Source organism: Sceloporus occidentalis, unplaced genomic scaffold (genome assembly GCF_023333645.1).
Source record: "Sceloporus occidentalis isolate IW3139 unplaced genomic scaffold, rSceOcc1.0.p SCAF_1, whole genome shotgun sequence".
Lineage (NCBI taxonomy): Eukaryota > Metazoa > Chordata > Lepidosauria > Squamata > Phrynosomatidae > Sceloporus > Sceloporus occidentalis.
In genome coordinates, this window is record NW_028316981.1 from 147,095,253 (window position 1) to 147,110,650 (window position 15,398).

Here is a 15,398-nt window from a genome sequence, read left to right on the forward strand (position 1 = left end):
GCAAAACCTGGATCTCAATCTGCAGTGCAGCATTGTAAGTATTCCTCCTTTTCATCTTTCTTTCTTTACATCTTACAGGCTCATGATTCATTAGCTTTGGAGTAAACAGCTCAGTTCAAGACCAATCTGCCATTTACTGTGTAAGCAAGAAATATTTGCCAAGAGCTGATATGTTTGATTATATCAGGAAAATACTTTCCCCTTCCAGACTTCCAACCCCAGAAGCAGTGCTTTCAAGGGAATCATGCAACAGATTCAGCTACATGACTCATCAAGTTACAAAAACAAAACAAAACCCAAAACAACAAAACCCACAACAGTTATGGACCAGACCTGAAGTGTTGAGCAATTTCTTATAAAAGGTATTTGCCAGTTGCTTTTGTAATGAAACTTTTGGTTAGATTTTCTTTTCAATCCTGGCTATTTTCTATGTATCAGGTAGTGACAGGTTGTCACACTCTGTTATTGTTGGATTGATTGTGGTGAAAGGCAAAAGACACCTCAAAACAGGCAACACCCATAGAAATAACCACAGGCATGGCCTCAAGCACTGAAAGTGCAGCAGAGAGAAGCAGAACCAAAAAGGTTTGATATTCAGTGAACAGGAAGAGGAGTGACATTTGAAGATGTTTGGCGCACCTTGTCTGAATCATGGAGACATCAACACTGTCATGAGCATTTCCCAGGTAAACAAGATCCTGAAATTTGGATTATGTACAGTCCAAAAAATTACAATTATTAGAAAATGCTAAAAACATTACATTTGTATACAATTTCCTCAATACATGAAAAAGTGGGTGTCTCAAAGGATTCCCCTATATGCTGATGATATCTTCTGAAAATTCAAAAAGTAAAACATTTAGTACATAAAAAGCACAAGACACAATGAGTTCATTTAAACTTTCATTGTTATCTCCCACTCTGTTTTAGCTAGTCTTATTTTAGACTATTTTATTTTGTATCCCACTTTATTAAATTTGCTTTAAGTTAGTCTGTGTCTTTTTTAACCCCCTATTTAAGTGTGACTCAGTTTTATCTTTGTATATATGCTGACATTTTGATATTTTTAATCTTGTATTTTATACATTGTAATTTTGTAACTGTATTTAGTATTCTATTGATATGGTCAGCTGACGGATCAATAAACTTGTTGTTACAGTTGAATCATTTATCTCTTTGTCAAAGGAGTAAACATCTTAGAAATCTCTCTCTTCCCTGCTTTTACGAGCTCCAGAAATATATGTTTCCATGCTGTCTCCCATAACAACTTCACTTTGAAGTTATTATTCCCCTGGCAGCAGACTGCACCCATCATAATAAGAATAGGAATGATTAGTACGTATGTAGTGTAATCCTCAAATCCGAACCAAGGGTCATATTACAAAGGCAAGGGCCAAATATGTTTCACATGAAATTATATTTTCACAGTATCAAATATCTGGGGCAGGAAGAAGCAAGGTGGCCAGAAAATGTTGCTGATGGAAATTTTAGATGAACAATAGCTGAAAGGGCCCATGTTTCCCATTCATGGTCTAGGGGCTAATTTCTTTCTTTGATTCTGTTTTTGCAAAATTGAGGCTCTCATTTTGATACTAAGGTTCCCCCTGCTCCCAACATCACATACACACCTGAGATGATGGAGGTAATAATATTTATTCTGATCATGGGCTCATGTACATTGACTAGAATACTCCTGACTGTTCTTGGAGAATTCTGCCCCCAGACCTCACCCTGATTAACTCACACACACCCCATTACCTCTGCACTCTGTAATGATGTCATGTGGTTGCTGACACACATGTCCCACTGTGTTGCCCTGAGCTACTGCCACTAGAGCAAATTACTCCCTCTCAGTTCAGAAAATAGGTGCCCAATGTCAATCACTTGTCTGGGTGCTTCACTGTGACTGCAGAGGAAGCAACTCGCTCCAGCAGTGTCTGTGCCAGGTGGCACAGTGAGATTCATGTGTAAACAGCCCCCCAGTGTCACTACAGAATGGTTTAGATTTCCTGCAAAATCCAGAGCAAAAGGTGAGCTTTTTGTAGTCAGGGATAGCGCAGATTCTGTGCAGAATTGGCCTTGTAGACAGACTGCAGTGAGGGTGGGGGGAAATCGGTTTAATTGGCCTGTGTAGACATGCTCCAAGATACACAGCAGCAATAACAAACTGAGAAAGTTCTCTCCAAAGCTTAAGTTCCCACTTTCTCCCGTAAGTCTGAATGTGTCAGCACAACGCTGTGTTTTATGTGTAGCCTTGAATTACACATGGATGTGGCCTCTTGATGTCTCCTGGTAGCTGCATCCTTCGTTTCCATTGCTGGTTTATATTTACTATAAATGTTTATATGCCACCCATCAAATGACACACTTAAACTAGTAAGCATTAAAGTGTTTAAACTGTCAGATTAAAACAGATGTGAATTACACAAAATTACATATCCACAGTACAAGCATAACCATTTCTATTGCTAAAGCATAGCAAACAGAGAATATTGCAGTAAAAAAATATTTCAGGTTGTGGCAAGCAGATTCCTGTGATTCATTTTATCTTGAAAGACAATCAGCAGGGAAGTGCAAGGTACAATCCCAGCTTCTCAAACAGCCAAATAATATAAGGCACCCTTTTTCACAGTAACAGTTGCAGCAAGTAATAATTCATATATTTGTCATTGTAATAGATATGAATCCCTTAATAGGATGCAGCTGTAATGTTTTAGCAATCCCATCCCAAGCATTCACTTCAATTCAGCAGTTTTAGACCAAATGTAATACCAACCCCTCAAACAGCAAATTCAGCTGGTGAGTGCCAAAAGACTGTAGCCAAAATAAGACCACTGTGAAACAGAAAGGTGGTATTAGCATGCTGAGAGGGGTGGAGCACTCTGTAAGGTTTGAGGAGTGATACAACTTGGAGAGGAATTAGGGGCACCACTCCAGACATACATATACACAGAGAGAGAAATTGCCAAATGAGTTCTCACCACACGTAGTGGCCACTACATTTTGAGTGTCTATGAAGCAGAGTGGGGGAAGAGAAAGCATTTAGAAAACTAGGATGGGATAAGCAGACTAGCACAAGCCCAAGACATTTTGCCACCAGGGTTGCAGTGCAGCCTGGACACTGTTCTGAATGTGGGCCATATGTACTCCCCCCAGCTGTTTGGGGGACTAACTGCCCCCCCCCCGGCAAAAGCTAGTCTAAATATTTTGGTACACATTAGAAAATCTCACATATCCCATATGTTTAGTTTAATATAATAAACTAAATAACTAGTAATGTCTTCCCCTGCAATGACACCTCGAATTAGGCAGCTGAGGCAAAGATTCCCCTCTGCCTTGTGATATAGCCAGTCCTGATAATGGTTCCTAAATATGGGTCCCCAGCTGACATTGGACTTCATTTCCTAGAACTGGTCATTAGCTAGGATGGCCAATGACCAGAGATTCTGAAAGCTGTAGTCCTAAGATATCTGGGAACCCAGCATTACAAATGAGTGAGTATAGTCTTCTGGAGTTCAATTTGGCTAACTACCTTGAACAGAAGGGTGTTCATCCTGGGCAATAGTTCACTTCAAGCATCTGAGGAAATAGACCAAATCTACAAAAACATATGCTACAACTTCATTTGCACAGTTGGTCTCAAAGACTACAAGATCCTTTTGCACAGCTTCAACAGAAACACTTCGTGCATTAACATTTTGTAGTTCTTAGTTCATTAACACCACAGAGGAAAAAAAAACAGTTTTCAACACCAGCCTTTTCCCCCTGCCAAAACATATAATCCTGTGACCTAAACTCAGATGCTTCCTAAAGTTGGCTGTGAAAAACCAAGACCTCCAAGAACCATTTTGTTCCTCACACATCAATAAAAGTTTAAAACATTCATATAAATTCATGCTTCTTAGTCATGCTCTAAAAGAAAACATTTTGAAATTTCTTCTGGACAGAAGGTTGAAATGCAGGATATGTCCTGGAAAATGAGGACGTCTGGTCACTCTGGACTGGGACCTTGACTGCATGGCAAACAAAAAACAAAAAACCTGTGCTCACTTTGACATAAGTGCTGTCTGTTTCCATGATGCATAGCAACATCTGGTAAAATATTGCAAATTAGCAAAGTTGTGGAAAACCCCAAGGTTAGTGCAGGGTTTTGTGGCATGTGCACTGAACAGCATGGGGAAGGGGGATGGCCTATCCCTTGAACTACTGCTCTATCCCTTACCTGCAGGCCTTGATAGATAGGCCTCCTGGTACGCCATCACTTCTCTGGAGGTTGGGCTCGCCCATGCGACCAATGAGGAGATAGGGCAGAGGAACCCCCTGATTACATAGTGAGATAGGGACATGGCAGCAGTGGCTCAAAGGACAAGGGGTGGCTGACCTTACCCATGCAGTGGTCTGATATATGTAGCCACCATCATGGCCAATCTGGGGTCAGTTCCAGAGCATAATGTTCTGGACTAGCCCCATACCTACCAGCCATTGCAGACAAGGCCTTGGTCTGTTTTTGTAACTTTGTAACCACTTGTAAGTAACACCTGAAGGAAGATGCCTTAATGCACAAGTTACCTTTTGCTAATGTAAGATTAGTTGCTTAGAATAAAAGCTTTTCTTTTCCTTATTTTCCACTCTCTCTTCATGTGCCTTTGCTTGTTGTGTGCATGCATATGCGTATAGGATTTTCATCTCCCACTGGAGGGGGAGAGAAGGCTCTGCAGAGGTGGGGAAAATGCAAGTTAAACGCTTCAGTAACTCCTGTGAAGATACTGGTGAGTCTTGTGAGTGAATTAGTGGTAGTGGCAGTGCATAGAATTTGGGGGACCTCTCTCCCACTCAAGAGCAGCAGAAGGGCCAGAGCCCATTACAGCATCTGACATTTTTCCAGGTTTCTGCAAGGTTCCTGCATGCACAGTTCAAGTTGTTCCATAATGTTATCTTGCTGTAATAATCATACCAGCAGAGAGGGACAAAGTAGGAATGGACTCACTGCATGCAACGAAGCACAATTCATTTGAGATATGCTAAGATTCTTCCAAATTCTGGCTTAATGTTGCATGACAATGTGACCAATGCTTTAAAAAATATGAGTTCAGTGCAGTAAGTATCCAGACTTGGTCCTCTGGAATTATGCACCCACTTTTACAGAACTTTTGCTTAATATGCTATTATTTCCAGTTTGTTTAAATGACTAAACCTTGAGAATTGTGCACTTCCCTATCTGTTTAAGGGACCAGTACTTCTTTCTTTTCTTTTCTTTTCTTTCCAAATTGCTTGTGGAAAATTGCTTGTGAAAGAATCCACAAACCTCTGGACTCTCGACTCTGAGCTTGGTATGTTCTTAAAGAAAGCCTTCCTTAGGTGTAACAAGGTGACCTTTGGTCCAAGATAGTTAAAATCTGTAACCAAAGACTGAAGGGGAAAACCTTGATGTTTCCATTTTAAAAATATTCATATATGCTGTATTCACAGCTGGGAATCATGTGCATCGTCTTATTTACTGAAGGCACAGTCAGAACTGTGCATATAGCGTGGTTTTGAAAGGTGCTTTGCTCTAAACAATCTTTACTGCTTTTCTTTCCCTCTGAAAGCATCTCAGCATGCTGGCCAAGTAATTATTGTCCTGCCAATATGTTTTCATCATCATAAGTATAATGAATATTTGCAAAATGCTTTGAAGCTGAAAAGAGGATGTCAACATGTACATTAATAACAGCTAGAAGCATGGGGCCTGCAGGTTTTGTTTTGGTTTATGCAGCTCTGAGACATAAAATCTGAGAAGAAAAAGATTACTTATTTATTAAACCTGAGGCTTATTGAAGGATATTAAGGCTCTCAGGCCCTATTGAGGCACCAAATGGGTACAGTGAACACATACCTTCTAACATTTCACAGATAAAAACCTGGACATGTGTAGCCAAGCAACATCAGACTGTGGCTAAAATGACAAAATTACTAACAAGTAATAAAACAGAAGTTAGAAATGGCTGCAGCAGTTTGATTTTGCCTGAGCCTACTAGGAAGGGAAAGATTGTGCTCCCTCCTCTCCCCCTCTGCCATGACTTTGTACTTTGAAATTAGTTTGCAGCAACTGAAGTAAGCCGAGGACAAAGGGGGAAGTGGAAGGAAGAGAGAGAAATTGGAACATTTAAAAGCAGCTACAAAGTGGGAAGGTAGAGGATTAATAGGGGCTGTCCCTGCCAGATTGGGATATTTATGAAGTACATATATGCATGTGTGAAGAATAAGGAAAGGGCTTAGAAAAGTTATGGTTTGAATGACAGCTCACAGCTACTCCCAATTACTTCAACTGTCAATCTGTTTCCACACCCAATTCAACATTTCTTTAAATGCCTTCAAAGGGGATGGTCCTCTGTCAAGTAGGATGTAGAAAAGCAAAATGTTAAAGTGCAAAATAGATAAGCACCCATTGTATATGGGGGGAAAGGGCCAGTGCCTATTTTAGTTAGGGGGTATTTTCTTTTTTAAAAAAAAATATATATTGTGCAAAGCCAAATTACATTGTAAGGCTCTCAGTTACACAATGTTCTAACATTACAGCAATAAGAAAAAAGAGGACATAAAAGACAGAAATCCTTACTTGTAAATTTCAATAAAAGCAGACAAAACAGCTGAATGTAAGTCAATGTGTAAGTTGCATCGATACATCATCCAAGTGTTATTAAATCATCAATCTATTGGATCACAGGTAGGGATGTGTTATCTTTCCAATACTGGAGTATCCGGTTTTAGCAGTCAAGAGAGTACAAAGGATCCAATTCTGCTGACCATGTGTTAAGTTTGAAGATATGGGTAAATAGTTTAAAAGAATGTGTCTAATGAGAAAAGTCAGCACAACACCTGAGATAGGTGAAGAAGGAAGGCAACCGCATCAAGGTCCAGCAATAGTACCAGTTGCCATTATCAAATGAAATTGTGGTTACCTTTTTGCTCATCAGAGAAACCAGTACGCTGTTATAGCACTATCATTCCACTTTAACTGCTATGGTTGCCTTCTGTGGCATCCTGCCATTTGCAGTTTAGAGACATGCATTTACACTTCTCAACCAGAGAGGCTTAGGCTTCACTGCACTACAAACCATAGCAGTGAAAGTGGAATAATGGTGCTATAGCACTGTAGTGTGATATTGTTAATGCAAGTAGGCATCCAGATTAGTGATTCTGTTCCTTTGTTCAAGGAGAGACAGAAAACCTGACCCTGCTGAGATAATAAATAACTTCATTTAGATGTGTTTGTTAATCATCTTAATGGCCTAAATGTTAGGAAGGTGTGTGTGTCTGTGTATCTGCTACATAAATACAGCTCATTTTTCTAGGTGAATGCCCACTCTGTGTACCTGCCTAAAATTTCCAATTTGTATTCCCCAGAGTCTGGGGTTTTTGGCAAACAGAGGTTACCATACTGTTGTGAATGTTGCCAAGAGCATTAAAAGCCAGGTGGCAAGTAGAAATCCAACATATAATGGCTAGAATAATAGGTACTAGCTTCCACAGCCATATCCCTTTCAAGTACTCCACATTTCTCCTGTTTCAAGAGCAATATCTATCATTTTCCTTTGGAATGAAGGCCAACTTTTCTTTCGCTTGCTAGCAATACAGTCACTAATACTGCTCAGCAGCAAACATCACTCACCAACTAAAAATATATCACATTTTATCCCATTTTACAGAATACACATGCTGCTCATAAATTCTTCTCAGCACCTTCAGTTCTGAATATTTAAAGAAGCAATTGAAAAGGATATGTGTGCTGGATTTGTCAAACATGATGAGAGATGCATGTAAGTGTATTCTGGTACCTGTATGTAAGATGCAACACAGAACAGCACATTGGGTGCTTACAGTTGAGGATGTGATCAAACTAGTGAGGGAAATGATAAAATACTTTGTTAATGTTAATAAACCCACACTATAATCCACAATTATTAAGGTATCACCGTAGAACATATACTCTACACTATAATGCATATAGCAGGCTACATCACAGAAGGTGGAAGGGAAAGTTCTGGAAGGTTCTGTTGAGTGGTTTGACATGGTGTTCTAGGAAGCGTCAGTTGGTTCAGAATCACAAGGCCATATGCATCGGAAGGAAGGTTCTCCGGTTCTTTTAGCTGTTGAAGACTGATAGCTTTGTCTTAATTACCATCATGTCATTTTGCTTGCTTCCGTGGAGATTTTGAACTGAATTCAACCATCACCAAAAAGTCTGGTGAGGTCTATGTGAGAGAGGGAAGAAACAGGGAACAGGAAAGAAAGAATATGTCTCTCTTTTTCTGGCAACAATGGCTAGTACTTTGGAGGCCAAAGATCTAGCACAGGGGTAGGCAAACTTGTGGCCCTTCAAATGTTGTTGGACTACAGTTCCCATCATTACTCACTACTGGCTATGTGAAGTAGAGTTGGTGGGAGGTGCAAACCAACCACATTTGTAGGGCACAACTTGCCCACCCTTGTCGGTGACTGTGGCCTGTTACAGACTGCCAAAATAAAGCTGCTTCGGGTCTCTTTGGAGGTAGGCTGTTTAAATGATGCATGCATCCTAAGAATCTGGAAGCTGCACCAAAGCTGCACTCCAGGGCTTAGGATTGGATTGTGGCTTTGGTGCAACCTCCGGCCTCTTAGGACCCATGCATCATTTAAATAGCATACTTCCAAAGAGACCCGAAGCAGCTTTATTTTGGCAGTCTGTAACAGGCCTGTGTTTTTGAGGAGTGACTAAAGAAGGTGCCATCCTGAACTCTTATAACTTTGGATAGATTAGGCCCTGATGTGTACTGTACCTGAAACCCAAAGTAGAATCGTGTTTAGAAGATTTCATGAATAACCACCAAAATAAGCAATCATTTTCCAAAAGCACCAAGTAATCAGAAACTCCCTCTTCTCTAGCCAGAGCATGGAAAGTAATTTGCTTTTCAAAAATAATTTGTTCCTGATTCTCATTACAGTTTTGGGGGGGGAGGGAGGAGACCCATTCTTGTTACTTATTCGAATTGGAAAGGTAACACATTTAATTGCTTTCCTATTATTATTTTTTTGAGAGAGCAAGAAACAAATTTAAAAATTCCAGTAAAAAAAAAATCTCTAAAATGCCCTTTAATAATAACTTTCAAATGCAAAAGCAAACTTTTACTGCTTACTACACAGTAACATCACTCTTATTCATTACATTATTTTTGTAATGGGATTTCATTACACCTGCATTACCCAAAAAGCATCTCATTTCAAGTAATCACATCATTTATAACTTATTATTTCCATGTTTGGCCTCTAGCCTACAGGCAAAGGCTAAGCATTCATCACAACACCATGGAACAGGAAAGCCTTCAGTTTAACAAGAACAGCTAGTCCAGATACACATGACCCTTGAACACATACTTTTATATGAGGACTAATGCTAGCTCTGTCATAGATTGGGACTAACACCAGTGACTTTATCAGATGTTCTTGCTATTCTCAACATTATCACCATCAGAATCTTCTGTTTAGAAACACAAAGCCCTCAACTTTCATTGAAAGAGCTAAAAGCAAAAATTTAAAACAATGAAACAGTTAGAAAATATAATATTAGAACAGCATTGTCATACGGTGTTATGAAAATGTTCTTATGTACAGAAGGGAGGGGTATAAATACAGTAAATAAATAAATAATAATAATATCCCTTAATGTTAGAGACCTAGGTTCTTGGGAGGAGCCATTGAAGGAATAGTCAGGAGAGATCAAATCTGGTCCAAAGCAAACACAGGTTTATTCAGCTGAGGCGAACAGTTTAGCACCAAGTAGTACTAAAGAAAAACTGCCGTGCCAAAACTATTTATAGACAGAGACAAACAAGTAACAAATGTAGGATAATTGATTAATCATAGCATGACTGGTTAACCATCTGTGCCTGACCTTTGGGTTTGTGTACTTAGTAATAGTTAACTTTATAGTTTCCTGAGGGGAAGAATAAGATTTAACTTTTATGTCTAACTAGCAGGAGATTCTTCAGTATCACACAATTGACCTTTAACATGATGGGTCACTGTTTAACATGGTAAGTCAGGCACTGATTAGTTGTATACGTGCACAAATTCATCACACAGGTTTAATTAGTCCTACATTCTGAAGCATAATAATATCACATATCAGCACTGCTAAGTGCTGATATGGCATAGTAGCACTGGTATCATTGCTAGTGCTGATGTGGCATAGCTTTAGTAACCTTTGAAACCAGTTTTTACCAAATAACACAGTTCTTGCACCTATTTCCTAGTCCTGTTTGCAGAGTTACACTCCTATCTTAACATTTCATGGGTACATTGGTGCTAAACACCTGCATTTTATATTTAACTTGCCTTCATTAATAAAACAGAACCATGATGTGGACTTATTAATTCTCCCAGAGCAGGTAAGTTCAATGGCAAATAAGGAACCATTTCATATATCCAAGCCAATCTTAGTTTCAGAAATAGGGAATAGGAAGGTCAGCAGAGAGGAAGTGACCCCTAAATTATCTATGCTTCTTATGTTCACCTCCACAGGAAATACTGGTGAAGTCTCCATTACTCTGTTCTTAGGGAGCCCATCACAATACTGCAGTGAATGCCCAGTACATCATGTTTGGTCGAGACACCTTCATCGTTGATGGTTCCTCTAACAGAAATGCTAGGCTTTGGGCATCAGAAAGAAAATTTATGGACACCCTGGAACAGGAAAACAGATGGCACCTGAAAAAGCCATCAACACTAGTCTATTCCAAGTAAGTTTTCCTTCATTGTTATTTCTTTCAAACTTCACTTCTATGAGAAACTGGATCCAGAGATGTCTTGTGTGAGTTGAAAAGCTATCTCTGCTGGCAAAAGATTGCCCTAATGAATCACTTCCAGTTTCTGGTCTTGCTGCAGCCCATCTTATGCCATCTTACACTGTTCAAGGCAGAACTTAGGCTGTTACTTGCAAGTAATAGGCCATGGCTATGTTTCTGAGTCTCCCAAAAGTACTTAATTACTACTGAGCCCTGGTGGCACAGTGGTTAAATGTCAGTACTGCAGTTTGATCCCAGGCAGAGCTCCAAGATCCACTCAGCCTACCATCCTTTTGTAGGTCGATAAAATGAGTACCCAGCTTGTTGGGGGCCATTGGCTTACACGTTGTAAACCACTTAGAGAGTGTTATTCACTGATATGTGATACAGAAATGTACTTGCTATGGCTATTGCTATATAGTGGCAATTTTTTATAAGTAACTTAGTTTTGAGAACTGGGAAAGATAACAGTAAAAGAGTTGTTAAAAAGCACCTGCATGCTAAATGCTACTGGCCTGTAAAACATATCTCTCCCTATCCAATTAACTGATGCCTCAGTACCTACAAAGGAGCATGAGGCAGAGCACAGGCCAAAAAAATTTTTAATTGAATTTTTATTAGGGAAAAAAACCATTCAGACCATCTCTACAATAAAAAAGAGAGAAAATACAAACAGACTAACAAACAAATGAAAAAACATAGACACAAATTGCACCTATACACACCAGCATCATTTCCTATCTAGAAACCTTAGACATCTACAATAATTCAATCACTCTAGACATAACATTTTGCTTCCTTCCTGTTTTCAGTAGGGTCTCAAATAAATGTCATAAATATACCTTTTACTTAGCTCACTCTAATTTTCTACATACAGTAGCTCTATCTTATATGTGCATTGGATCTAGTTATTCTTTTCTTTTTTTCCTCCTGGATTTTCTATATTGTTGAGCATATTACAAAATCATCACAATTATCAAATATCTAAATCAAAACTTATAGATTCCTACATATACCTATACTTGATTAGATTAGTTGCTTAACATAATTTGGTAGGAACTACTAGGGCTGGGTTCTCTTTAACATGCAGATTTTATGCTGATTTCAGGTAGTTATACAGCCTGCCACAATCCTTGTCAAATTTTTCTATTGGTGCATCTCTTAAGAGTTAGCTTGTCTCATTCCATCCAATCATAGAGCTGCACAGGCCAAAATTTTGAGCATATGACCTTCTTCCTCTTCCACAGAGTGAGGACACACCCAAATAACATAAAAAGTGAAAGTTACACTAGAAGAAAGGAATCATGCCATTGTTAGGTGGCAATCATTATGTAGCTTATTGCATTCTCTATATTTTTATCATTGTAACCCATCCAGATTCCTTCTGATTGGGCGGGCTATAAATAAATAAATTATTATTATTATTATTAGCTTAATTCTACCTTCATTATTCGGAAGGGATGTTGGATTTAAAGCTGGAGTCACCAAGTAGTGACTAAAAGAAAGTTTTTATTTCCTTCTTTTACTTATTTTGACTAATTTGATCCAGTTATTGATTGGGAACCTGGAGAAGCATGGAGAGATCATGTCAAGTTTGTTTAGAATAAAAGTAACAATTGCTTGTTAAAGGGAGCTAGATAAAACTGATTACCAGTGAATTAAGGTATTGTAAGTACTGTACTTAGAAAACATTACTGGGTAGGTTCTGACAATGGGTGGTACCTTGCAATCACACCTGAAAGTGTACAGGATATTCTTAGAGTTAACACAAAAATAAATGTATCAGACTTTTTAAAAACATATTTGACTCCCTGCCCTCCAACAGTCTCAGTGACGTTACTAATGCCAAAATCTCCTTAATTATGTTATATTCTAAATGATAATTAGTTCATCAGACCATGGGCCCATTTTGTATGCCCACCATTTCACTGATGGATAATACGTCCACTTTGTGGTTAGTTGTTTTTGCAAGGGTTGTGATAAACCCAGGACACATTTGCCTCATAGTCTTTGTGATCATTTTTGCTTTTATAAGATGCCTCTTTTGAGCTGGGGCTCAAGAATATCAACTGGGGGCTTAGGAATATCTCGCTTTTCTATATTTTTTATACTTGCCTAGTTCTATCTATCTTCTTATCAATAGAAGATTGTAAAGGTATCATGCATTTCCAGAGCCATCAGTGTCCTATACAAGCACAACTGTCATTTACAAGCAAGGGCCTTTGATCACAGTCTTTTCAGCGAAACATAGGAGGACCATGTTTTATAGCTTGTGAAGGTTTCTTTTGAAAAAAGAAACACACACTAAAAACATCCCTTTCTAACAGTTCAAACAAGGATTTAAATTCAAATGACTAGTTAACCCATTATTTTCAAGCACCAGAAGGTCCCTTGGAGTGAGATGTCCCACAGATTGCTATAGCAGAGATCCAGGAGCCAGAAAATACTCATTGTGCTAATGGAGTTTCACTCTGAATTCAAGCCCATATCACTTCACATTTCTTTTTCCAAAATGGCTTATAATTTTTGTGACTGGCATTTGAAGAGTACTCTACAGATATGGGATCATTGTATTCTGTCTCCAGTGGTAGCCAGGTAAATTGCCACTATTTGTGCTAAACAGAATTTAGGCCCAGTACAGATTGCCAGTTTGCGGTGGCCTGGGACCAATTCTAGGGTTCCGGAGCGCACAGCATCAGCACACTCTGGAACCCTATCACGCAGCGCCATCTTTGTGCTGACATCCACATGGTGCATATGTCGATGATGTCATGCGCGCACTGCATTCAAACAGCTTGGTGCACTCGTGATATCACTGTGACGCCCCAGGGTGCAAATGGCATCTTGGCAGCATCGCGGGAAGGAGCTCCATTTCGGAGCTACTTTTTGGGGGCGGATCGTTGCCACAGCTGTGCAGTTGCTTACAGCCACGATTCAGAGGATTTTCTCCTAATCTGTACCAGGCCTTATTCATCTTTGTATTTAGTATATCTGGAGCGCATAAAGGATCCACTGAGTCAAACTATTTTGAAGAAATACAGACTATATTGTACCGGCAGATCACGTTATTTGTTTATTTATTTATTTATTTATAAAAAAGAGTGCACATATGCTAAGAATATATTTTCAAATTCTTAACTCATAGAAGAGTCTTTATTTTAAAGAAACAGAAAGTAGTAAACCAGATAAGTAGGGAGGAAAATCTATGCACAGGCTTGGATGGAGAATTTCAAATGGATGATCAAAATGCTCAACCAAGATGTAACATAACCTATTTATTGTGCCAGAGTTTTTAACCAGTGTTTCATAAAGTGTTTGTTCCTTCCATCTTGAGAGGTTCTTTCATCTCAAGATGAAGGAACAAACACTTTATGAAACACTGGTTGAAACTCCCTGTGAACTCCCTGTGAAAACAGCTAAGACTCTGCATCTGTAGTGTCAATAAACCAAGCTTGTCGTTCATTCTAAGTGCTCTGTGTTCCTTCCCATGAATTCTGTTGTATCAAGGAGAAAAGAGCTCCATCTGTTTACAGAATGAAAGGTCATTTTAAGAAAATGGTGACACCAAAGCATTCATGAACACATGAAGTTTGGATTAAGTCCATCATGGTCAGGCAAAACCCTCAAAAATAATTTGAACACAGAGAGGAATCCATTACCTTTCTCCCCCTCCCTTTCTTCATGGGAAGCCACATTAGTTGATGACTAGCCATTCTCTTTCCCTTTACTGGTGGCAAAGAAATACTTTCCTGAGTATGGCAACAAATAGTAGCTACTTCTCACAAAGGGAATAAAACCTAAAGGCTTTCCTTTTCCGGGCATAGGGCCTCTGTGTCTGTTTGTTTGTGTTTGACAGATTCATATCCTGCCTCTCTTCCAGGAATAGGACTCACAACACCTTATATTTGTTACAAAATAAAGCAAAAGGTAATCATATTAAATAAAAAAACACAAAAATATAAACCACAATTTAACAATAATAGAGATGAGGGAACACATAGCCTTCCAGATGCTGCTGGGCTGCAACTCCCAGCATTCCTCATCATGACCAATCGTGGCTGGGGCTGATGGGACTTGCTGTCCAACAATATTTGAAGGGGGGGCATAAGTCTCCCATATTTGACACATTAGGAAGTTGGTGCTACTTGAAAGAGGGCAACCCTCCCCTGCATACCATCCAAAAACATCTCCCTTGCAGACATTCCTGTCATGGAAAGCAGGCTCTCTTTTTACATATTGGTTGCAAGAAGCATAAAAGAACAGAATCTGATGTTACAAAAGTTGCTGACAAATGTTACAGCTCAATGTGCAGGTTAGTGCTGCCAACTTGATTTTATAAATAATTTCTTCACAATCCAAGGCATGGATCAAAGCAATGCAAACAATGAATGCAATGACACAAGACAAGGAGCCAGAATTTGCAGTACAACCTCAGACTAGGATCTATACACATGGGAAAGAAGTAAAACTTTCTCAATCAGCAAAGCAGACTAGGCTTCTTTTCCTCTTAATAACAATGGACTGAAAATATTTTGGAATTTCTGCAAGTTTTGTTCTAATCCAACAGACCCAGTTCAGCATATAGCTTTCACATAT

The 15,398-nt window shown here is 39.1% G+C and overlaps 1 protein-coding gene across 2 annotated transcripts in view; it reads left to right on the plus strand.

Annotated features, from left to right (window-relative positions):
• The first annotated feature begins 8,123 nt into the window (after nt 1–8,123).
• The window catches only part of LOC149322369 (uncharacterized), a 34,844-nt gene continuing 27,569 nt past the window's right edge, over nt 8,124–15,398 (plus strand). For both annotated transcript variants that reach the window (XM_089508097.1, XM_089508104.1), the window contains exons 1-2: nt 8,124–8,227; nt 10,540–10,757. In XM_089508097.1, the coding sequence (XP_089364223.1) occupies nt 10,615–10,757 (143 nt within the window). In that variant the 5' untranslated portion in view covers nt 8,124–8,227; nt 10,540–10,614. The remainder of the gene's footprint in view (nt 8,228–10,539; nt 10,758–15,398) is intronic.